Raw genomic sequence first — 23,850 nt, forward strand, 5'->3', positions numbered from 1 at the left:
ACTTATGAGTCAAATAGTTATTAAATTAAACAAACATTTTATTAACTAAAACTCATAAAATCTTAACTAATTAGTTGCAATGCTTAACTAATTGATACCATTGCTTAACTAATTGGTTTCAGTACTTAACTAATTGGTTTCAGTACTTAACTAATTGGTTCATTGCTTAACTAATTGGTTTCATTGTATAACTAATTAGTTTCGTTGCTTAACTAATTGAATCTCAAACTTAACTAATTAGTTCCACTGGTTAACTTAATTAAATCCAGTGCATCACTAATTGCTTCCAGTGCTTCACTAATTGATTTCAATGCTTCACTAATTGGTTGCATGGTTTAACTAATATGTTACATTGCTTAACTAATTTATTACACTAATTGATTCTGAAGCTTAACTTAATAGTTTAATTTTTTAACTAATTGATTCAATTGCTTAACTAATTGGTTTCAATGCTTACAATTTTATATCTTAACTAAAACTCTGAAATTCGTTATCCAAAACTCAAAAATACATAACTAAAACTCAAAAAATCTTAACTAAAACCAAGAAAATCGTAACTTAAACTCGTGAAACTCAAAAAATCGAAACTAAAGCCCTGAATTGAAACTAAAAAATACGTAACTAAAACTCAAAAAACTTTCACTAAAACCAAGAAAATCGTAACTAAAACTTATAAATTCATAACTAAAACATAGAAAATCAGAATTTTTAAATTAAACTCGAAAATTCGTAACTAAAATTAGAAAATATTAACTAAATTTCAGAAAATCTTAACTAAAACTCATAAATTTAATCTTAACTAAACAAGATTATTCTTAACTAAAATGAAACAATTCTTAACTAAAATGAAATTATTGTAACTAAAACAACAATATTCGTAACTAAAACAAAATAAATTATAACTAAAAGAAGCACTTGAAATGAAATTAACTAAACCATCAACATACTTAACTAAACCAGCAACATTCTTGACTAAAAGAACCATATTCTTAACTGAAACAAAAGACCTAAAACTAATTAAATAACAGTAATCAATTGTTCATTCGCGACAACGCAAGTCTTAGCAGCCACCGCAAGGCTTCCTTTCTGCATCAATTGGTCCGATTACCACACCAACAACATGAGCAACACCGAGCACCAACAAGCCTGAGCACCGCAACTTCCAGCACCAGAGTGGCGGCTGTAGCCTCCACGGCAACCACCAGAAGCAACCACCAGTGGCAAATCCTCCTCCTGTCAGAAATCCACCAGTCGCAGCGTTGTGGAGAGCCAACAACAGCCCTGTTTCTTCACAGACACCAAGCATGCATAGTACCACAGATCTGTACAACAAAACCTAATTAAATTCAATCTAATTGACATAAAAACCTAATTAAATTCAATCTAATTGACATGAAAACCAAATCGAATTCAATCAAATTGACATAAAAACCTAATCGAATACCGAAAAACCTAATCGAAATCATCACCAGATCGATCAAACTAGCATCAACAGATCGAGGTGAATATATCTCCGACAAGTCAACCTACGAATCAAAAGTAGGTCCAACAACAAAATCGGCAACGGAACATAGCTTCAACCATCAAAATCGACAACAATAAAAAACGAATTACATACCTTGAAGATTTAGTTAGAGCGAGAGAGAAGCCGGAAATTTATAGGTTGCGCGAAGGAGTTGGATTTCCGACAACCTTCGATGGCGACGGCGGCAAGGCGGCGACGCCGGATTCTCCTTCCTCTCTTTCCTTCGCCGCTCTGGTTCTCGCTTCCCTATCCCGCCGGCCACCAGGATCTCCCGATGCTAAACGCCGCAATCGACTTCGCTGGTCGCCGTCGCGTCATTCACGTTCGCAACCACCACCACGAGCCACAATAAACCAGTAGATCTCGTTTCATCACCACCGCGCGCCTCCTTGCACGATACCAGTAGCTCGTAGCCGCTCACCGCCATCGCACCCCCTTCGTGGACCACCTCTTGGTGGTGGTGGCCATGGAATTAGTTTTGAGTTTTGAGGAGAGAGAAAGAGGCAGGTGTTTTGAGGAGAGAGAGTTTTGAGGAGAGAGAGAGAAACCGAGAGTTGTGAGGAGAGAGAAATGAAAATTGGTATTATATATTTTCAGAAAATAAAATAAAAATAAAGTTGATATTATGCTGATATCAATAATGACGTGGCAATAAGATGACAACAAGACGGTCTTTCCTGTAAGACCGTCTTTTCTAAAAGTTTGTAAAAAAAATCGATGGAGAGACGGAACGACATAACAGCAGCAAACTAGCAAAGTAGAAGTTGGCAAGGCAAAAATGTCTTGTATCCTGCATTTTTCAATCTCAAACTTGGGTTCTACCATATCTGCTCATCCCTATCCTTTGAAGAAATCAACTAACTTACATCCTTGCTGCCTATCTTCTACCCCCAATTCTCAAAACTCAGACGATGACCAATCTTTTACTGATGGGTACCCAATTCACCCATCTTTTTTTCTCTCTATTAATTTGCTAATATCCTACTTACTGTAATAACCATTTCAGCATTTTTCTGTATGATTGAATTCTCTCTTCTTTTACAGGGACCCTTTGATTTTAGTGGAGAGATACAGCAATGGTGCTGCCAAAAGGTGTGATTTTTGCCACTTCATAATTATTTGATGTGTAAAGGGGGTTATAAATATTAGCTCAATCCCATCTTGATTAATACCAATTACTGTTATGTTTTAATTTCTATGATGATAAATCATGTTGCAGAGCAGAATCAAATGCCATATTTGTTGGTGTGATAATAATTTAAACAATTACACCAAATACTCCCTTTGTCCGGATTACTTAGTAGTCGCCAATAGCGTAATTTGAACAAGTATTGTGATAATTAAAATTAGGATGGAGAAAGTATATGTTATTGTTATCTTAGTTCCTTCCTCAAAATAATTGTGAATATCATTTCTTTTTTCTCTTTTTTAGATATTACTCTATTAGTAGTGTTTTTTTCTTGGTTCCTGCAGTAAGTACATAATTCAAGTCTCCTTTTTCTTTCTTGAAAATAAATAAATATGATTTGCTTCACACTGAATTTCATGTGGGAAACAGGTATGTTTTGGATGGAGAATCAAGTAAGCAAACACTACTTGAGCAGCGTAATATTGTAAAAGATAAGTTGCACAACCCAGATTCTGCTGCTGACTTAAACTGGCTTCCTGGTAGCATTAAAGATTTCATTTTGCCTGCAGGTTTCCCAGGTAGTAAAAGTATCCATCTAGATGATGTTGAGAAACTTTAAGGGTTTTACATTGTTTTGGGTTATGTATGTATGTATGTATGTATAATGTACATCGGTTGCATTTTGATTTTTGTTATATGTTTCTGCAGACTCAGTATCAGATGATTACTTGGAGTATTTGTTGTGGCAGTTCCCTACCAATGTCACTGGATGGATCTGTTATGCTTTGGTTACTTCAAGCTTACTTAAGGCATGTTTATCAACTTGGCTATTTTCTTTTCTGTTATCTACATGAGTGAACTTGGATTTGTATTTGAAATTTGCTAATCAGTTTAATAAGAGGTAGGACTGTAGGAGTGTTTTTTTCGGACTGAAAATTGACTGTCTGCTTATGTCAGCATGGGTTGCAATTATATTCCTTCAAGGCTCCAATAATTTGCCACTTAAAGAGAGGCTCCCCTTCCCTTATGAGAGTGTTGTGGAATTGCTGTTTGTATACTTCTGAAATTTTGATTTGCCTGTTTTATCTGCTCGAAACTGCTTCCAAACTCAATTATTCGTTGATAATGTTTTTTTTGGGCGTTTTCTTTTACTTCTTATAATAGAGTAGATTGTAAGATCAGATTCTTGTTTTTTGTTTGTTTTTTTTCCTGTGATGTATTATACTACGTACTCTTTATCACTTCATAATTTCCAATGCAATAATATGATAAGAATGCAGGCAGTTGGTGTAGGTTCTTTCTCGGGAACCACAGCTGCAGCAACAGCAGCTGCGATAAGGTGATTGCTTATCCTTGCATGAAAGCTTTAGACTGTTATCCACCCAACATGGAAAAAAGTTTGGGGTGAGGAAGGGGGAATCCAACACCTAGAACTTGGGAATTCATTCTCTTTCTCTAGTTTATTGGATTTGTCTTGCTTTCAATGATAATGTGGCATAGTTTTGATTCGCTTGTCTTGGTTGGAGCTAATGATAAATAACTCCCATGATTGGACACTAGCAGTTTCTCTTCTTGTACAGATGGGTGTCAAAGGATGGCATTGGAGCTGTTGGCCGACTAATAATTGGTCTGAGATTATGAAGAAATCTTAGGGATCCTTGTTTATCAGATGGTGTCACCATTAATATTTTTTTGTTTTATTCAGGTGGACGGTTTGGAAATCTGTTTGATGATGATCCGAAACAGTGGCGAATGTATGCTGACGTCATTGGCAGTGCTGGAAGGTGAGTTCATCGTCAAAATTTTATGTTCTATAAGGTCAAAATATTTTCATTCTTTAAGTCATAAAACTTTTCAGTGTTTTTGCAGCATTTTCGATCTAACCACTCAGCTGTATCCGGCATATTTCCTGCCACTTGCGTCTCTAGGAAATCTTGCAAAGGTTCTCATTCCCTATATCCGTTTTCCTTCTGCCATTATTTACTACTAGTCTACTACGTATATTTTTCTTAATCATGAGGGTCATTTGTGTCATACCTTTTTTATGATTCACTAATTTGAGTTCTGGGATACTTTGAACAGGCTATCGCCAGAGGACTGAAAGATCCTTCGTTCCAGGTGATTCAGAACCATTTTGCAATTTCAGGAAACCTTGGAGATATATCGGCTAAGGTATATAATGGATTCAGGCTACCAGTTTATGTGGCAAGGATAATTTCAAACTTTACTACATGTGATTTTAAAGCTAGCAGATTTTTATGTGTCAAGGAGTACATTTTAGCCATGCTGTAGAGCGAGAATGTGAGATTTGCTGAATTTCCTGATAAAAATTGTACTTTGGAGATGGAATACTTGACTTGGCTGACCTACTCTCTCTCTCTCTCTCCTCTCTCTAGGCGAGGAACTCTTTAATTTTATTGCTGGACTAGCTGAGCCATGTGAAATCAATATCTCAAATGGTGTATTTCAGTGGAAATTAGACATGCTCCTAATTTTCCTTAAATGTAATACAGGAGGAAGTATGGGAAGTAACTGCTCAGCTTCTTGGACTTGCTATAGGTATACTCGTCCTTGTAAGTGACTTTATAAGTGTGACCTGATGGACGTTATAATTTTTATTGTTACTGACTTACTGCTTCCAGGAAAAATCGTATTTGACTGTACCTGACTCTATACATTGTCATATAACTTAGGATACACCTGGTTTGGTGTCATCATATGGCGCTTTGTTATCAACATGGTCAAGCATGCGCCTTTTCCACCTATGGTTACGTTTCCAATCTCTGTCAGTCTTGCAATTCAAAACTGTAAGTACTTGCTCCTTACAGTTAATGAGCATCAAGTATGAGATTTTACTACTACGAATGCATTTACTTGCTACGGATTACTACTGGCAACTTCTTAGTCAAATGACACAAGTTTTTCCAACAGATAAATCTCAAACGTGCTCGTATTTTGGCAAAGGCACATGTCATACATTCCAAAGCTCTTGGTATATCTTCTTCTTTAACCTTTTGGTTTTGTATTGCTGTGGCTCCAACCTAAGAAAAATGTTTCTTGGGGTTGGGGTTGTTCTTGATATTGATTGACCTGGAGGCTGGAACCCTCACTAATTCACTGTATTCTTCAGTATTTAAAATTTTCTTCTTAAAAAAATTTCAAATTAACACACTCTATCTCGCTTATTTCATCTCAGGATGCATTGAGTGCAACAGGGAAGAAAACATTTTAAAATGGGAGAGGTTCCTGAGTCCTCGAATCATCTTTGGTGTTCCTTTTAGTGAGGTGATTGCTGCTGAGAAGTCATCTACCATGGTATATCTTCGGTATTTCTCATTCTCAAAATTTTAAGCATTTGAAGTAGTGACTAGTGAGTAGTCAGATCTGAAATCAGGCATACATGATGGTGGGGTTTTAATTGATTTCTGCCAATAGTAATAGAAAGAAATAGAGCGTTGCAAATTCTTATTAATCCTGATGAAACAAGCTCAAAGCTTTTCTTTTTGATAACCAGTACTTTAGGATGACTGGGTAAAAATATGCAAGTAAGTCCCTCGTTGTTTAGATTCGGATTATCTCCTAAGAGAAGTAAGATTTAAGAAGTATGCTGAATCAACCGAAACAACAATTTGATTAACTGATGATAGAGAGGCTGTTTTTGGATTAACAATGGTCCAATACGGCAGTAAGTAACAATTTACTGCTACACAATATATAACGAGTATATTAAAGGAACTGCTACTTTGCCACTTCAGCTAAGTGCGTTCTTCAATAGACTTTTTTTATGTTTCAAAGATGACGTTGACAAACAGGCTTATAATTCTATAATTTCATCCCTTCAGGATTTCTCTAAATCTCTATCTATTTCTTGATTTATAGAGCTGAGTGGAAGCTTTCTTGTAGTTTGTGTTAAATGAGAAAATATCTGAATCTGTACTTGTGCATTTGAAACAGGTGAAGAAGATCTTCAAACTTTACACTAATGAAAAATATGTCCTTACAGTAGATCAATGGCAGAAGAGAGATTTCGAGATTTTAGTCTCTTTCAAGGTATGTTTTGATGCAATCCTGTTTTGTGCTGATGGTGGGGTTTTGAACCTTTGATGCACTGGAACTTTCATGAAGATCGCGTTTCCTATGTCTTGAGTCAGAAAATGATCCTCTATAACTTTTGTAACTAACATTTGGACCTTGTTGATAATAAACAAATCAATATGAGATTTCTTAGCAATATATATTGATTATTTTTGCTCTAGTTTTTTGAGTCATCACATTTCCTGATTGTATGAAAATTTGGTTTTTGCATATCTATGTATCCTTTGCAACATAGTTGTGAACTTGGTTTTTTTTTTGTAATAATGGTTGATTTTACAGGTAGGTGCGACAAGTTTGTCAGTTTTGCAAAGTGTATGGCAGGCTTACTGGCTGTATGAACATTGGGATGATTCAATTGAAGTTTGTGAAGCATTAGAGGAAAGCTTGATGAATATGGAACGCAGATTTGACAATTTTATGGAGTTGCTTGAGGAGGAAGGATGGGACACACAGAAACTTAAACTAAAAGTACCCAAGGAACCATTCATTGAGTTTGATGACTGACTTGAATTGTTGATTCTAGTGAAAGTTGAACCAAAGTGCGCAGATTTCATTTCTCCATTAGAGAGTGGGTAATTGACTAAATCATTGAGATTTCATTTCATTTCATTTCTTCATTTCCGATTGAGCCAAATATTCATTTGTTCTTTTGGCTGTGGGATGTAATGGACTAAATCAAAATGGCTCTTAAAACCTCTTCGCTTCCTTTCCATGAAGTAGAAGATGGTCGTCCCTTTGTCGTCCTGTTATCGCTTTTGGGTCAATTGGAAACAACCTTTCTGCAATTGCAAGGGTAAGGTTGCGTACGTCCGACCCCCCTTACCTCGCTTCTTGCGGGAGCCTCTGTGAGGCAATGGGGTAATGATAATGATAATGATGAATGATGAATGATTAGAGAGTGGGTATGCAACCTCATAGCAGTGGGACTGTCATTAGTAACTAGTTAACCACACCAGCGCGTGCTAGCTCTTCCGTTGTTGGCCATGGATTTGTCGACAGGGACAGCAGAGTTTTGAATTCCCTCAACTGAGACAGGATTTTTGATGACGCCCTTGTGCAAGAATTAAGGACTACTACTCCACTTGACATTTTGTTATTTACTTGCATAATTTATTGGTAGGGATGTATGGAGTAGCAAGTTCATAAAAACATGTTAAAGTTACGGAGTTTTCGGCCAAGAAATAAAAGCATGGGGATTTGAACCCTAATGTAATGTAGTATTGTGAATGAAGAAATGGAGAGACAAGTAACCTCGCTGTTTCTTGCATATGCATGAGTAACAACTAAGTCACAGTAGCACATGCCTAAGCTCCCATGCATTATTCTCAGCACATTGCACATACTGAAATCCGTATATATGTATGTCATCAGTTGATTTAGAATGGCAACACCAATATAGAGAAAATGAGTGTGTTACAAAAGCTTTTGTCAATAATCATGGCAATAATCCCTAGTTGGGTTATAATATTTCTGAAAAAGAAGAAAAAACAAGTTGAAAAACAAGCTATTGTGAACATGCTTTCATCAACATTTATGGTGGATGATATTAATGGTGGTGATGGTGATCTTCCGAAGGGACTTCGAAGGGAGTCGATGCCAAAACACTTGGCGGTGATATTGGATGGGAATAGGAGGTGGGCTAAAAAGAGAGGACTTGTCCCTGTTGCTGGCTATGAGGCTGGTCTTGCTACTATTGGGGACTTCTTTTCTTTGTGTCAAACCTGGAAAATCCCTGTTGTCTCCCTTTTTATGTTCTCTTCCGAGAATTGGCTTCGCCCTAAGGTCAGTTAGTCACAATATAGAAGGTGGACCATGATGCACAGTGAATATGGTGTACCTTAAGAACATTAGTATATAATTAGAATAACATTTAGTTAGTCCATGGATTGTCGGTTAGTTTCTGTGCATGCATATGTATTACTTGTTCTTTTGCCTTTATTTTTTTACATAAAATAGATTAAATTATTAAAAGAAAACTCTACTTTTGGTTGTGGTATTCAAACATGCACGTACCTGATCAATTTATACCGCATGTGTTTTTGTTGTTGTTTGTGCAGGAGGAAGTTGAGTATTTGCTGGAGCTGTTCGAAGGATCTTTGAAACATTATCTATCACGCTATTGTCGTAGGTAACACTAGCTAGCTTTATTATGCAATTATCACCTACACTTTTGTTTCAATAATTGTTCTTCTATTATCTCCCTCGTTTAATTTGATGTCTCATTCTATAATCCAAACTAAAATTGTCTATTTTTATTTTGCACTATCATCTACCCCGACCACTTATATATAAGTCTGATGGGGTTTCATCCTAAAATCAATTGATCGTATGTAGAGTAGTTTATCAATCTTACGTAGTATATGTTAGTCAATCTGTAGTATCTCTGTCAATTTATTCAGCTTAGAATTAATAACTAGTTAACACTCACGTGTGGATTATATTCTTAACATATATAATTTAATGTGGGATAACTAATTTAACACTCACGTGTGGATTACACTCTTAACAGATACTCACGTGTAGATAACTAATTACACTCACGTGTTAAAATATGATCCTTGTTAGAAATCCACCCGGCCTATACATACGTACAGATTTCCATGTCCTACCAGATTGAGAAACTATGGACAAACACGCTCTTGCCTATATGAAACATCACACGTGACCGAGTTAAAAAGGACGAGTTGCAATAGTCTTCCTAAACAATACATGTGAATGTCTGACGTTGATAAAATATTAGAGAGTTAATTACTTTATAAGGCTAAGAAACTACGCGCGTACTCCCGACCTTTATTGTCACATGGTTTTAAGATGAAAACTTCTTGGACTTGTAAAGGAACTGTCTTGCTCTTAGTAATAATGGATGTGTCTCAGACCCGTATTTAACATAAACAATACACAGGCGCACCCTCAATCCCTATTAAAATTTTGAAACTAGCCAAAATGCATGGAAATTGTTAAGGAACATTGTGAATCAGAGGCCAGTACGTAGTGAGTAGGAAAGGAAAACTGAAAAAATAGATTTTATTGGAGTTAACTTGTTTTTGTACTAATTACTACGTATAAATAAGCAGAAATGGAGGACGAGTATCAGTGATTGGAGACAGATCTACACTTCCCGATTCCTTACAGAAAGCCATTGAAGAAATAGAAGAAGAAACAAAAGACAACAAAGGGATGCATTTGGTAATGGCAATGAGTTACAGTGGCCAAAATGATATAGTTCATGCTTGTCAAACCATTGCAACGAAAGTCAAGGATGGTCTTCTTCAACCTGAAGATATAACAAAGTCTTTGTTTGAGCAAAATCTTCAAACTAACGTTACAGACGTGCCGGCTCCTGATTTGCTTATTCGAACAAGCGGGGAGATACGAATCAGTAATTACTATCTTTGGCAATCAGCTTATAGTGAGATGTATTTTACTGATACACTTTGGCCTGATTTTGGAGAAGATGAATTTCTTAAGGCATTACTCGTCTATCAGCAAAGAGGAAGACGCTTTGGAAGAACATGATTAATAAATACGGAGTATGAATCCTCCTTTGTAACTTGTAAAAGAATAAAACTCAAATGTAATACTCTGTCCGTCAATTTTTATTTGTAATTTGTAATATAATTAGTGTGTGCCCGGGCGTTGCTCCGGGTTTTACTTTTAATAGGGTTTACTTTTGTTAAAAATGTGTCCATTTTTAAAAGATTGTATTTTACATATATATTGGAAAATATAACATACATTGTAGCTAGTTAAGACGGTAAGAAGTGAAATTTTAATGCATGAGGTTTGATGTTTGATTCTTGCTACATGATATTTTTTGGTTGTCAACATGCCATGATCACTACTACAAAAATGGGCAAAGAGACCCCTTTTGAGGAGGTCTCTATCTCAGAGGTCTCTTTGATTAAGAGACCCTCTCATCTAAAGGAGGTCTCGTTGTTAGAAACAAGAGACCCCTTAGGCAAGAAAGGGGGTCTGTTATATAAAGCATTAAAAAAATAATTAAGAAGGGGAAAAGACCCATTCTTAAAGATATGAGGTCTCTTTGTTAATTAAATTCAGATCTCATATGGAAGAAAAGGGGTCTCTTTGAATTTTTGTTATTTTTTTAATTCAACAAACTCAGACCCCCTATTTCCCTTAACGGGTCTCTTTGATAATTTTTAATTTTAAAAAAAAGAATATTTATGCCGACATGTCTGCATATTGATAATTGCTTATATTACCAACCGAAAAATAAACAAATATTACATCCAAAATCTTCTACACAAAATTACAAATTACTCATTCATGATTGTAACTTTCATATATAAATCTAAATTTTACCTCTAAAAATACAAAAATTGTGCAACTACAGGAATAAAATCTCGTTACAACCTAAATAAACCCACTAAAAAATATACTATGTATATCTCTGAAGTCGTACACCCAAATTGACGAGAGCTAACCAGTAATCTTCATAAACGACTATAAGTAAGAGGTGGATTACCCCATTCTGTTGAAACATTTTACAAAAAGTCGATTCAAGGAATTAGCCAAAACAAATATTCAACCAAATAGAAAGAGCTCAAAATGAGCAAATTCATCATCAGGTAATAATATAGCTCCAGTTTTAAGTAATACATCTGAGTCAAATGTAGGTTGCATGTACCTTATCTATGACCACCAGGATCAAATAGTGTATGCCTCACAGGAGAGAATCTCGATCCCTTGTTGAGATCCATATTTCTGTGAACACCAACATATAGTAATTAGAAAGTAATCTGCTAAAAAGAACAAATTACAACACGTGGAAAGAGGTTTTTTAAACTCTCAAACAATACTGATAATATGAATCGGGGAAGAAGAGAGATCAAACATTACATCAACACAGAGCATCTAACGCTTGATAATATTGATCCGTATCATACTCAAAGCAAAGATTTTTTATGTTCAACTGGAAAAAATTCAAAAAGAAAAACAAAAACGCGCAAAATCAATTGCGTGTAAGATCATTGTATCTATGTGTGTTTTGTTATACTCGATCAATGTAAAACTCTTCCAACGTCTCTAAACTGGAAAAACATGTAATCAAGAAAAATTTATCAAGGGTCTATTTGCCTAATATGTTAGCTGTGACATAAAAATACTTCTAATAGTTCTAGAAACTAAAAACATCAACCATGCAGTTCCCCAGGAAAAAAAACCTTTTCCCCTTTGTTTAGTGACTTTCCACTCACCTGCTCGGAATAAGGTTCAAATACGTACTCATACCGACTGCAGTAATGTACTATGCAAAGCTTCTCCTAGAAAACTAGAACAATATGCGCAATAAATTCCAGTATTTTGAGCTACTATTGGAACTGATTTCGTTCGGAACAATGATATACCAACAACTGATTTTGCTTCAGCTTATATGTATCCTAAGTTCCTGACCAATGGTGAGTATCATTCCAAACACATAATAATTGAAATATATTCACCAAATCAAGTATTCCCAATCTAATAAAAATATAAAATGAATCTAAACCAAATACAATTATAATATCATAATCTACACAAAATAAAACGAAATACAAACGTCATAAAACCAGTTAAAGTTACAATTAACAAAAACAAAAATATCCAAATTACCTCTGGCTTTCTTGCCAATATCAGTAAATGGAGTTGGAGCCATCTCTTCTTTTGTAACTATGATTAATCATCTTTCTCCTAGGAAAACAGAACACGAAAAAATTAGATTAAAATCAAAGCATTCGTCTAAAACTAAAATGTTCCACTTCAAATTTGAAATAAATCAATAGATAATGATATTTTCCGAAAATAACCTGATCCATTTGTTCATAAAATTAACCGAACTCCACTATCAAATCTCATACATAATCACACAAAAGTTACACTAAAACTAAGAGTGACAAAAAGAGAGAGAAGGAAATGAATGGCGATACTTGTCAGAGATGTCACCGACGGTGACGACGGAGGGTGAATAAAGTCATTAATCAGGCAGTTTTAATTTCAATGGAATACACATATAAACATTAAACCTAAATATAGCAGCGAGAAATATAACAGCTAAAAATATATACCTCCACGGTCACAATTTCACCAGAGATGCTTAAAAAAATAACAAATTGTGCCCTAATAGACAAATCTACGCCGCCGGCAAACAATAACATCCATTTTTAACCATAAAAGCTTAAAATTACGTACGAAAGATCTAAAGAAAATCAAACAATGAGGAGGAAGGGAAATACCAGTGAAATATGAGGTTCAAATTTGAGAATGGAAAGAAGGTGACAGTTGTAGAGCTTGGTGCTTCAATTTCTAGAAAATTGATTTTTTTCGATTGCAGATCTACACCGCTATCGACGCCCTTTTTAGGTTTTTTAACTAAGAGATGAGGACGACCATTGAACCTAATTATGACAAAATTCTCACCATAAGCAGCTTCATCAATGGAGACCTTGGTTCCATAGCAAGATTCGAGCTTACTTCACCGCTTCCTTCCTCCGAGCTTTTGAAATTACATCTCATTACAAGAATTTGTTTTTCTACAAATTAGGGTTTTATACCTGTAACGCCCCGACCTCTAATTCAATTATTAAAGCATAATTAGCAGCGGAATTAACCTAACTTGGTCGGGACATTACCTGCCGTAATTCCCTCTTGGAAATTACAAGGCAACATCATACATAAGCCATAAAAACCTCCAATTTAATATAATAATCCTTTATATTCTCAAATTTAAGTACATAACTTACTAAAAGTCTTTTAATTAAACTATTATAACTTTAAGCATAAACTAGGTGAATATTATTAAAGTGAAATTCCTCGCCTCTACTCGTTTCCATCGATCCCCGCAGTACCTAAAATGGAAAACAAAACGGTGAGCCGAAGACTCAGTAACGACTACCCTAGCAACGTAAATTCATTTCAACTCATTTTATTTAATAACACATGGAGAATAGAATAAGTAAAACATTTAATAAAACATCATAATAAATTCATTCATAAACTTTTAATTAACATGCTAGTTGTCGGCAAGTACGAACCGTGAAGGAATTCTCCACTGGGCCTGGGCCCTGAGCCTGGGCTCATCGTAACATGGGGCCTGGGCCCTGAGCCTGGGCTCATAAACCATGGGAGCCTGGGCTCGTAATCCATGGGTGGACAGGTGTCCGTGGTGCATGCATGACCGGTAGATAGGAAGATGGTAGTTTATATACCGCCAGACAAACCAGGTCTTTCACTTTCATTTTATCATGTTTTATGTATTTTTACTAAGCCTTGGCTTGTATTTCAGTTCGAAATAACATAACTCATTTAGCTCATAAAACATCATTTTGATCCTGGGATCAATAAACATATTATTTCTTTCAAAGCATTGCATAAACATAATTTTATGAGAAAACTCAATCAAATCATATTATAATAGACAATTCAAACAAATCATATTTCATCCCACAATCCATAAAACACATCCAAACATTTAATTCATAAATTCAATCATAACGTCATAATTTCATAAATCATATTTATAAGGGGATTGCGGGTACTAGCAATAGCCGTTACCTCAATTCCATGATTGCTAGGCCTTTTCCTTGGTTCGTTCGTCCTGAGCTCCGAGTCCGATTTCTTTCAAAGTATCAAATTATTGAATTAATTACTAAAACGATAAATTTCTTTAAAACTGATACGATTTTAAAATAATGAATATGTATCTTATAATTTCGGAATTAATGAAATATTATTTATTTCCAAAAATCTGTCATATTATATTTTTAAATCATTATTAATAATTTATTTTATTGAAATGTTTAAGTAACTATTTATTTTCATAAAACATTTAGATTGACAACTTTATAATTAATAATTTTATAAATAGTGAATTTTGAAATGATGAATTTAATAAAAATATGAATGTTTATAATTTCTTGAAAATATTTATTAAACGAAATTTCAATCAAAACATATATATACATTTCTTAAATCGATTTACAAAAAATGTTATTTAATTTCATGAATCAACGAAAATACTTATTAAATCCAACTTTTCAGCCCAAAATATAAACATTCTAATTATCATTTAAAATCCTTATAATTAAGATACGAGAAAATAGCAACAATTAATTAGAGCTTAAATAAATAGTAAAATTTACTTTGAAAAGAATTTGGGCCAATTTGTTTTGGGCTTGGGCGTGGGAAATAAAGGAAACAAGGTTCCAATTTGGAACCTGTTTCATTCGAAAGGGAAGCACGAAAAACAGGGGAAGGGGGCACGAAGGAAACAGGGGAGGGAGAGGAGAGGAGAGGAGAGGAGAGGGGGTTGGGGCTGCGCTCGGGTTCTGGACGGCGCAAAGGCGCGGAATCGCGCCGGTAAGGCGATGGTGGTGGTGTGTTCGCGGCGGCGAAACAACAAGGAAGGGGAGGGGGTGTCGCGCGAACAGGGGAAAGCAGGGGAGGGGTGGTGATTTGGGCGATTCTGGGCGGCGATAGGGAGGCTCGCTGGGTTGTTTGGTGGTGGTGGTTGTCGGGGGTGGTTCTCAATTTCTTTTGCTCACTTATTTTTGGTTTTGATGTTTAAAATTAAAATCTGGAATGTTAGGATTTGTAACTGAAGAAAAGAAGGAAGCAAAATTTGTCTTTGCTATGAATTGGGACCGAAATGAGGGAAAAGGGAGAAGGAAGGATTGGTTTCCTTCTTGCTGGTACGTGGAGAGCAAAGAGAAGAGGTGAAATGAGATTTTGGCTCTTCTAAGGGCATTTTAGTCATTTCCCAAAGTTAGGCAAAATTCAGAAAATCAATTTCTGTTTTTAGAAAATTAATTAGAATGGAAATGTTTAATTAAAACTAAGTCTCAAAATAATCTTTTATAAAAGTGTCGTTAACGAAAAATAAATTTCGTTTTCGAATAAAATAAGAACGTTATTAAATTATGAAAAATCCGAAAATAATTAAGATTTAAAAAGATCGTTTAAGCACGTAAAGATAAAAATTAAATTATATAATCTGAAAATAATAAATAAATCGTGTAGCAATTATTAAAAATTCAAGCGAAATAAAGCTTCGTTAATTAAAACAAAGTTCAATTTAGGATTTAAAACGATTTTAAGCTAAATAAAAATAATTAAGCATAATTAATCGAGTTTTAAAAATTCGGGGTATTACATTCTTACCCCCTTAGAAAAAGTTTCGTCCTCGAAACTTGAAAATTAGATTTATAAAATGTTTGTTGAAAATTGAACACGCTCGAATAAAAGTATGATGTTTTATTTTAAAACCCAGATCTCAAAAATTTTATTTCAATCTTGACAATGTCTAGCCTTCATTCCGCCATCATCTTTTAGGACTCCGCTTCAACTCGAGACCTAGAATCGAAGAGTAAAGAATGCAAAAGGGGCAAAATTATATATTGATCCTTAATCGTCATTAAGGTCAATTACATCTCGCCATCGTCTTTCGTATCTCCACTTGATTTCATATAATAGGATCGAGGAGCAAAGAACATAAAAGGGGCAAACTTGTTAGCATAGACTAGGCTCCTATTTTACTTTGCGAGATCCTGTTTGAAAATATTTTCCACCAAAAATAGTAGTTTTTAATGCAAAATTGTAATTCTGAAAATATATGTATATATAATGAAATAAATACTTATCTATCAATTGCAATACTCAAATAATTGTAAAAGTTATTTATTATCACAATCTCGTACTCTGAGCTCAGGAGAACTTCCATTGGAGACGGCTTCCATGTATAATGATTAGGTATTACCAATACAATCATGTCAGCATACACATAATTCATAAAGCATATCATAGAGACATAATTCTTTAATTGAAAATCTCACCTTCAACATAAACATAACATTCATATCATAATCATTTGATCTAACACACGGGTATGGTTGATTCATAACATGTTTACATAAAATATCGTGGTTCGTTCATTATATCATTCTTAGGCGATTATTTGGACATATTGTGTTTTCGTTTTGCTCTTGAGCCTCTTTGCTGCAGGAATCTTGTCGTTGTCTTTCTTTATTCGTTTCGTTTTGATTTCGATCTCCGTTCTTTCTTCTATGTTGAGTGACTTCGTTAACAGCGTTCGTTGCAGGGGTTCGATTTCAATCACGTGACTAGAAATATATCGTTAGACGTACGACTTGGTTACTTACTTAGGTCGAAAAATCTCATATTTTGCGAAGAATGCTAAGCCATCAAGCATGCCTTTATCATAAACAATCTAGCTTCTAGAAAACTTAGTTCATACTACCTGGTTTTACAAACATGTCATTTTGTCAATTTCTATTCTCAACTCCATTTCATTCCTCAATCATTCATAACTCTTTTCGAATTTCATAACATTCATTACTATCATCAACCTCATAGACAGAATTCTCGATAACTTATTTCAATGCTTTATATGCAAACTCAATTTCATTTCCTTACCATAAATCATACTTTTTCTCACAACATTTTTGCAAAACTTACATTCTCTGGTTCAACTTTTCTTTTATGGAGATAATCAAGCATCCTTTCAGATAATTACACAAAAATATTCCTTATAAATGATGCAGAAGGTCGACCTTATTGAAAGACCAATTCTTGATAACTTCTTTTTAAAATTCTCAGAACTTCATGTGTAACCTTAATTTTCATCCTTTCACCATAAATCATGTTTGGTTGTGCATAATATTCTTGCACAACTTTTAAAATTCTAGCTTAGCTTCCTTAACATATCTGAAAATACACTTAGGTACTTGCAATCGCAAAAACAATCATTATAAAGGGCGCGGAATAGTAACTCAAGAATCAATCATACTTGAACGCTTTAAACCTTGAATAACCTTGATTTAATCGATGGTTCACCACTTACAAAATTACAACTCATGCTCTTTCGGTACTCTATCATTCAACCTTTATTGACAAGCTAATTCTTGGTAACTTCTTTTGGAAAAATCCTCAAGATCTTATTCATGTGTCAACTCAAATGGGTCTTTTATCATAACTCATGTTGGGTTCATAACATTTATGTATAACTTCTTAGCTTCATTAATAGGGGCATATCAATCAGCTTTTGGATAATAGGCCTTTGTACTTATAAACACCAAAATATGCATCGGAAAGGTAGACCAAGGATCACTTTTATTCATAACGTTAACACGTTAAACTTCGAATAACCTCATCTGAATTGGGGATCAACCACTCATGAAATACAACCTTATGTTTGTTTGGCACTCTAACATTTATACCATCCTTAAATCTTTCATAAAAGTTCCTTAAAACAATCCATATCCACAGAATCTTTGAGTTCGAACCATGCTTAACTTAACTCCTTCTAAGAAAATAGTAATACTTAAATTTTCCTAGACTGTCTAGGGTAGGAAACTCATAATATGACATATAACAATAAAAGTGAAATCAGCTTCCAAGCGAGAGAAAACTAAATTAAAATAATATCAACGTTGGCGTCATCTTCGTCTTTCATCATGTAAGCTCTTACATATGTTGACGGGCGTGATGGATTTAGCATTGTTGTTGCTTCGTTCATGATTGGGCGAGGTTGATGTTCCGGTATTCGTTGGGGGTGGTTTAGGACACTCTTTAACGAAATGATCTTTCCCTCGACATCGATAACAAGTATTCGTTTTTCGCACGATATTCTCTTCCATTCGTTAGAGCATGTCGAAAGTTTCGAGTAGTTGATCCATATGATTGATCTAGTCTTTTAAATTCCATCGAATATGCTTGCGATCATAGATTGGTGGATTCGAAGGTGAAAACTTCTTAAATAGTGACGCATTTTCGTTCGCATTAGTGACTTTCGTTTTTCGAGAATCTTTGACCACTTCAGTTGACAACGTACTTGCAGTTCTTAATCGTTCCATCATCTCCTTGGAGTCTATTATAGATTGCTCGTCATAGAAATCATCATAGGGGACATCATTGTGGGCGACGTTATCGTGAATGTTGCGCTTTGTTGTGAGCTTCGTTCGTGGCATCGTTGGTAAGTTCGATAATCGATATTTCGCATAACATATTCAATCAAGAAAACATAAAAATCATAAGAAATGGATCCCTTTTATCCCGTGCGTTCCTACGCTCACACTCATTTCATTTTAACTTGACTTGATTTTAACATATTCTTTTTTAACTAAACTCTTTGCTTCAAGCCTATTGAATTCTACTATGCGCAAAACCCGTAAGTTTTAGCACTTATGGTCCAGAACCTTTGCTCTGATACCAAACTGTAACGCCCCGACCTCTAATTCAATTATTAAAGCATAATTAGCAGCGGAATTAACCTAACTTGGTCGGGACATTACCTGCCGTAATTCCCTCTTGGAAATTACAAGGCAGCATCATACATAAGCCATAAAAACCTCCAATTTAATATAATAATCCTTTATATTCTCAAATTTAAGTACATAACTTACTAAAAGTCTTTTAATTAAACTATTATAACTTTAAGCATAAACTAGGTGAATATTATTAAAGTGAAATTCCTCGCCTCTACTCGTTTCCATCGATCCCCGCAGTACCTAAAATGGAAAACAAAACGGTGAGCCGAAGACTCAGTAACGACTACCCTAGCAACGTAAATTCATTTCAACTCATTTTATTTAATAACACATGGAGAATAGAATAAGTAAAACATTTAATAAAACATCATAATAAATTCATTCATAAACTTTTAATTAACATGCTAGTTGTCGGCAAGTACGAACCGTGAAGGAATTCTCCACTGGGCCTGGGCCCTGAGTCTGGGCTCATCGTAACATGGGGCCTGGGCCCTGAGCCTGGGCTCATAAACCATGGGAGCCTGGGCTCGTAATCCATGGGTGGACAGGTGTCCGTGGTGCATGCATGACCGGTAGATAGGAAGATGGTAGTTTATATACCGCCAGACAAACCAGGTCTTTCACTTTCATTTTATCATGTTTTATGTATTTTTACTAAGCCTTGGCTTGTATTTCAGTTCGAAATAACATAACTCATTTAGCTCATAAAACATCATTTTGATCCTGGGATCAATAAACATATTATTTCTTTCAAAGCATTGCATAAACATAATTTTATGAGAAAACTCAATCAAATCATATTATAATAGACAATTCAAACAAATCATATTTCATCCCACAATCCATAAAACACATCCAAACATTTAATTCATAAATTCAATCATAACGTCATAATTTCATAAATCATATTTATAAGGGGATTGCGGGTACTAGCAATAGCCGTTACCTCAATTCCATGATTGCTAGGCCTTTTCCTTGGTTCGTTCGTCCTGAGCTCCGAGTCCGATTTCTTTCAAAGTATCAAATTATTGAATTAATTACTAAAACGATAAATTTCTTTAAAACTGATACGATTTTAAAATAATGAATATGTATCTTATAATTTCGGAATTAATGAAATATTATTTATTTCCAAAAATCTGTCATATTATATTTTTAAATCATTATTAATAATTTATTTTATTGAAATGTTTAAGTAACTATTTATTTTCATAAAACATTTAGATTGACAACTTTATAATTAATAATTTTATAAATAGTGAATTTTGAAATGATGAATTTAATAAAAATATGAATGTTTATAATTTCTTGAAAATATTTATTAAACGAAATTTCAATCAAAACATATATATACATTTCTTAAATCGATTTACAAAAAATGTTATTTAATTTCATGAATCAACGAAAATACTTATTAAATCCAACTTTTCAGCCCAAAATATAAACATTCTAATTATCATTTAAAATCCTTATAATTAAGATACGAGAAAATAGCAACAATTAATTAGAGCTTAAATAAATAGTAAAATTTACTTTGAAAAGAATTTGGGCCAATTTGTTTTGGGCTTGGGCGTGGGAAATAAAGGAAACAAGGTTCCAATTTGGAACCTGTTTCATTCGAAAGGGAAGCACGAAAAACAGGGGAAGGGGGCACGAAGGAAACAGGGGAGGGAGAGGAGAGGAGAGGAGAGGAGAGGGGGTTGGGGCTGCGCTCGGGTTCTGGACGGCGCAAAGGCGCGGAATCGCGCCGGTAAGGCGATGGTGGTGGTGTGTTCGCGGCGGCGAAACAACAAGGAAGGGGAGGGGGTGTCGCGCGAACAGGGGAAAGCAGGGGAGGGGTGGTGATTTGGGCGATTCTGGGCGGCGATAGGGAGGCTCGCTGGGTTGTTTGGTGGTGGTGGTTGTCGGGGGTGGTTCTCAATTTCTTTTGCTCACTTATTTTTGGTTTTGATGTTTAAAATTAAAATCTGGAATGTTAGAATTTGTAACTGAAGAAAAGAAGGAAGCAAAATTTGTCTTTGCTATGAATTGGGACCGAAATGAGGGAAAAGGGAGAAGGAAGGATTGGTTTCCTTCTTGCTGGTACGTGGAGAGCAAAGAGAAGAGGTGAAATGAGATTTTGGCTCTTCTAAGGGCATTTTAGTCATTTCCCAAAGTTAGGCAAAATTCAGAAAATCAATTTCTGTTTTTAGAAAATTAATTAGAATGGAAATGTTTAATTAAAACTAAGTCTCAAAATAATCTTTTATAAAAGTGTCGTTAACGAAAAATAAATTTCGTTTTCGAATAAAATAAGAACGTTATTAAATTATGAAAAATCCGAAAATAATTAAGATTTAAAAAGATCGTTTAAGCACGTAAAGATAAAAATTAAATTATATAATCTGAAAATAATAAATAAATCGTGTAGCAATTATTAAAAATTCAAGCGAAATAAAGCTTCGTTAATTAAAACAAAGTTCAATTTAGGATTTAAAACGATTTTAAGCTAAATAAAAATAATTAGGCATAATTAATCGAGTTTTAAAAATTCGGGGTATTACAATACCCTTGTTGATTTGAAGATTGAAAGAATTGGTTTTTCTTCGAATTAGGTGCAGAAAATGGAGAATGATTGAGGAAGATAAATTAGGGGTTTTGATTGTTAATGAAGGAGTAAGAATTTTGGGATGATTGACTTTAGATCTGAAGGGGTTGCTTTTTGCTGGTACAAGGGAAAAAGAATTTTCGTTTTTATTCAAAACGTTTTAATTTTTATTTTTATGGAATAATTCCAGGTTATACAACGAGTTTTCCGTATTGATCGAAATTAGGAAACAGACCCGGTATAAGATGACGGGTCTCAACTTTTCCAACTAGTGGACCCCACATACAAAAGACACCTCTTATCTATGCTAGCAGGTCTCTGTTTTATATTTTATTGTCTTGTAAGTGCGTCCAGGTCTATATAAGAGACCCTCTATTTGTAATAAAAGGTCTTTTTAATTAAAAAGACCCGTTAATTCATGTAATGGGTCTGTTTTTAGAGATCTCTTTGGACATTTTTGTGGTAGTGGATGCTTATTAGCGGTGATGTGGCGTAATAAGGAGGGGGTATACGTGACACATATACGTTTTCATAAACGCCTTTTAATATCTTAGTATAGATGTGCATGGATAAACAACAATTAGTGGTTGGTTGAGATGGTAATGAGAGTTATTCTCCAAACTTGAGGTTTTGTGTTCAAATCTTGTTGCATTGATTTTTAGTTGTCAATAACATCACATAGCCTTGGTAGTGGATGACGTGGTGTAACAGGAGGATTCTACAATAAATTTTTTTCGCAACGCCTTTTAATATATTAGTATAGATTAAAGATGAAATGATATGTAACATTGTCTCCATTCAACTTTAGAATTAGTGATCGCTCCGTATTTGAGAATGGACTAATATGTACGAAGTTTTAGGCCCCCTAGGTGCATGGAACTCAATCCCATAGGAAAATTACCAAGATAGTGTCAACGAAAATTTCGAAGGGTGATGATAAAGGTCGCAAGAATTGCGACAACATTTAGCTGTCGCAATTTTACGTGTCACATTTTAATTGGTGCATATAGGCGCCACGTAGGCTATGCGTCATCAGAACATTTTTACTATCAATGCAATATTTTTACTATGAAAATGTGTAAGTACGGTAGTCGGTATGAAGAAGGAAACAAATTAGAATATTAAGATTTTCCTACCCTTTTTGTAACATGTATAATAGGTTATATAAGTTAAATATTTTAGTTTCCAATTTAAATCATGACACATAAGCATGTCATGTCTTCATTGTGACACGGCTTAAAGGTCGCATGTTGCGACCTTTATCATTTTCAAATTTCGAAATGGGCTTCTCTAAAAATCTTGGGGGCCCAAATCTCAGCTTCAGGAATTCACACTCTTACAATTGCTCTTAAAAATTGGCGACAACATTATGTTACTTTAATGTCAATTACAATATTGTTAATGATGCTAAGAAAAACTGATAAATCTGGTTCTGTATGTTGTCCATGCATCAACCGCGCAGGTGTTGAATTAGGGGATTGCCGAGGGTGGCCAAGACCCCTATGATTGAAAACATAAAGTAAATCATGTACACATACATCTGTATGAAAACAGGTTGGCTGAGTTGGTTTATATTGTTAGAAATATTAGAATTTTGCAATGGAGAATGTTATGAAAGAATGTACGTTGGTGACGCTGGAACACTTGATCGCTTGGATAGGACGAACTTTACTCGTTGGAAGGACATTATGAAGATTTTCTATATTCTTGGTGAAGATCTGAAGCCTATACCGGAACCAAGTGATATGGACACTAGTTTGATCAAGGTTGGTCGCAAGAAGCGTGAAGAGGATGAAGCTTTATGCAAAGGGTATATTCTGAACCATCTCTCTGATTGTTTGTATGAACTTTATATTCCTGTGAAGAGGGCGAAAGAAATCTGGGACTCCTTGGAGATGAAGAAGAATTCTGAGAAACAAGGGGCAGATAAGTTTGTTACTATGCAATTTTTCAAATTTACTATGAATAATGCTACTTCTATGCTAGATCGGGATCATGAATTTCTTATTCTGGCTTCGAAATTTAAGGATCTTGCTATAGAAATTCAGGAAAAATTACTTGTGGGGATAATAATTACGAAATTACCTACAAGTTGGAATGAATATAGGAAGAAACTTTTGCATATTTCTGAGGATTTTAATTTGGAACAAATTCAGAAACATTTACGTAAGAAACTAATTAGTGAATATAAACGTACATGTAATCACGATTGCTCTGTACTACGTATATAGTACTA

General features: G+C 34.7%; 2 protein-coding genes across 2 annotated transcripts; both read left to right on the forward strand.

Moving 5' to 3' along the window:
• The first annotated feature begins 2,206 nt into the window (after positions 1 to 2,206).
• Positions 2,207 to 7,366, forward strand: LOC110784977 (protein root UVB sensitive 5). Its single transcript, XM_056830956.1, has 15 exons — positions 2,207 to 2,458; positions 2,570 to 2,617; positions 3,084 to 3,232; positions 3,363 to 3,467; positions 3,939 to 3,993; positions 4,235 to 4,281; positions 4,360 to 4,438; positions 4,524 to 4,596; positions 4,737 to 4,826; positions 5,168 to 5,227; positions 5,348 to 5,461; positions 5,586 to 5,646; positions 5,851 to 5,969; positions 6,609 to 6,704; positions 7,029 to 7,366. The coding sequence occupies exons 1-15, from the start codon at positions 2,304 to 2,306 to the stop codon at positions 7,251 to 7,253; spliced, it is 1,476 nt and encodes a 491-aa protein (XP_056686934.1). The 5' UTR covers positions 2,207 to 2,303; the 3' UTR covers positions 7,254 to 7,366.
• A 344-nt stretch (positions 7,367 to 7,710) lies between these two features.
• On the forward strand, positions 7,711 to 10,552 carry LOC110784978 (cis-prenyltransferase 4, chloroplastic). The gene is made up of 3 exons (XM_021989423.2): positions 7,711 to 8,531; positions 8,807 to 8,877; positions 9,824 to 10,552. Exons 1-3 carry the CDS (start codon positions 8,154 to 8,156, stop codon positions 10,263 to 10,265), a joined length of 891 nt encoding a protein of 296 aa, XP_021845115.1. The 5' UTR covers positions 7,711 to 8,153; the 3' UTR covers positions 10,266 to 10,552.
• The last annotated feature ends 13,298 nt before the right edge of the window (positions 10,553 to 23,850 follow it).

Source organism: Spinacia oleracea, chromosome 6 (genome assembly GCF_020520425.1).
Source record: "Spinacia oleracea cultivar Varoflay chromosome 6, BTI_SOV_V1, whole genome shotgun sequence".
Classification (NCBI taxonomy): Eukaryota; Viridiplantae; Streptophyta; class Magnoliopsida; order Caryophyllales; family Amaranthaceae; genus Spinacia; species Spinacia oleracea.

What these genes read in the sequence shown, in the direction of transcription:
- LOC110784977 (XM_056830956.1), top strand. Translation starts at nt 2,304, where the DNA reads ATGTCTTGTATCCTGCATTTTTCAATCTCAAACTTGGGTTCTACCATA. An exon ending in CTCTAGGAAATCTTGCAAAG is followed by an intron (nt 4,597 to 4,736) that starts GTTCTCATTCCC and finishes TACTTTGAACAG; the next exon opens with GCTATCGCCAGAGGACTGAA. An exon ending in TTGGAGATATATCGGCTAAG is followed by an intron (nt 4,827 to 5,167) that starts GTATATAATGGA and finishes AATGTAATACAG; the next exon opens with GAGGAAGTATGGGAAGTAAC.
- LOC110784978 (XM_021989423.2), top strand. Translation starts at nt 8,154, where the DNA reads ATGAGTGTGTTACAAAAGCTTTTGTCAATAATCATGGCAATAATCCCT. An exon ending in AGAATTGGCTTCGCCCTAAG is followed by an intron (nt 8,532 to 8,806) that starts GTCAGTTAGTCA and finishes TTGTTTGTGCAG; the next exon opens with GAGGAAGTTGAGTATTTGCT. An exon ending in CTATCACGCTATTGTCGTAG is followed by an intron (nt 8,878 to 9,823) that starts GTAACACTAGCT and finishes ATAAATAAGCAG; the next exon opens with AAATGGAGGACGAGTATCAG.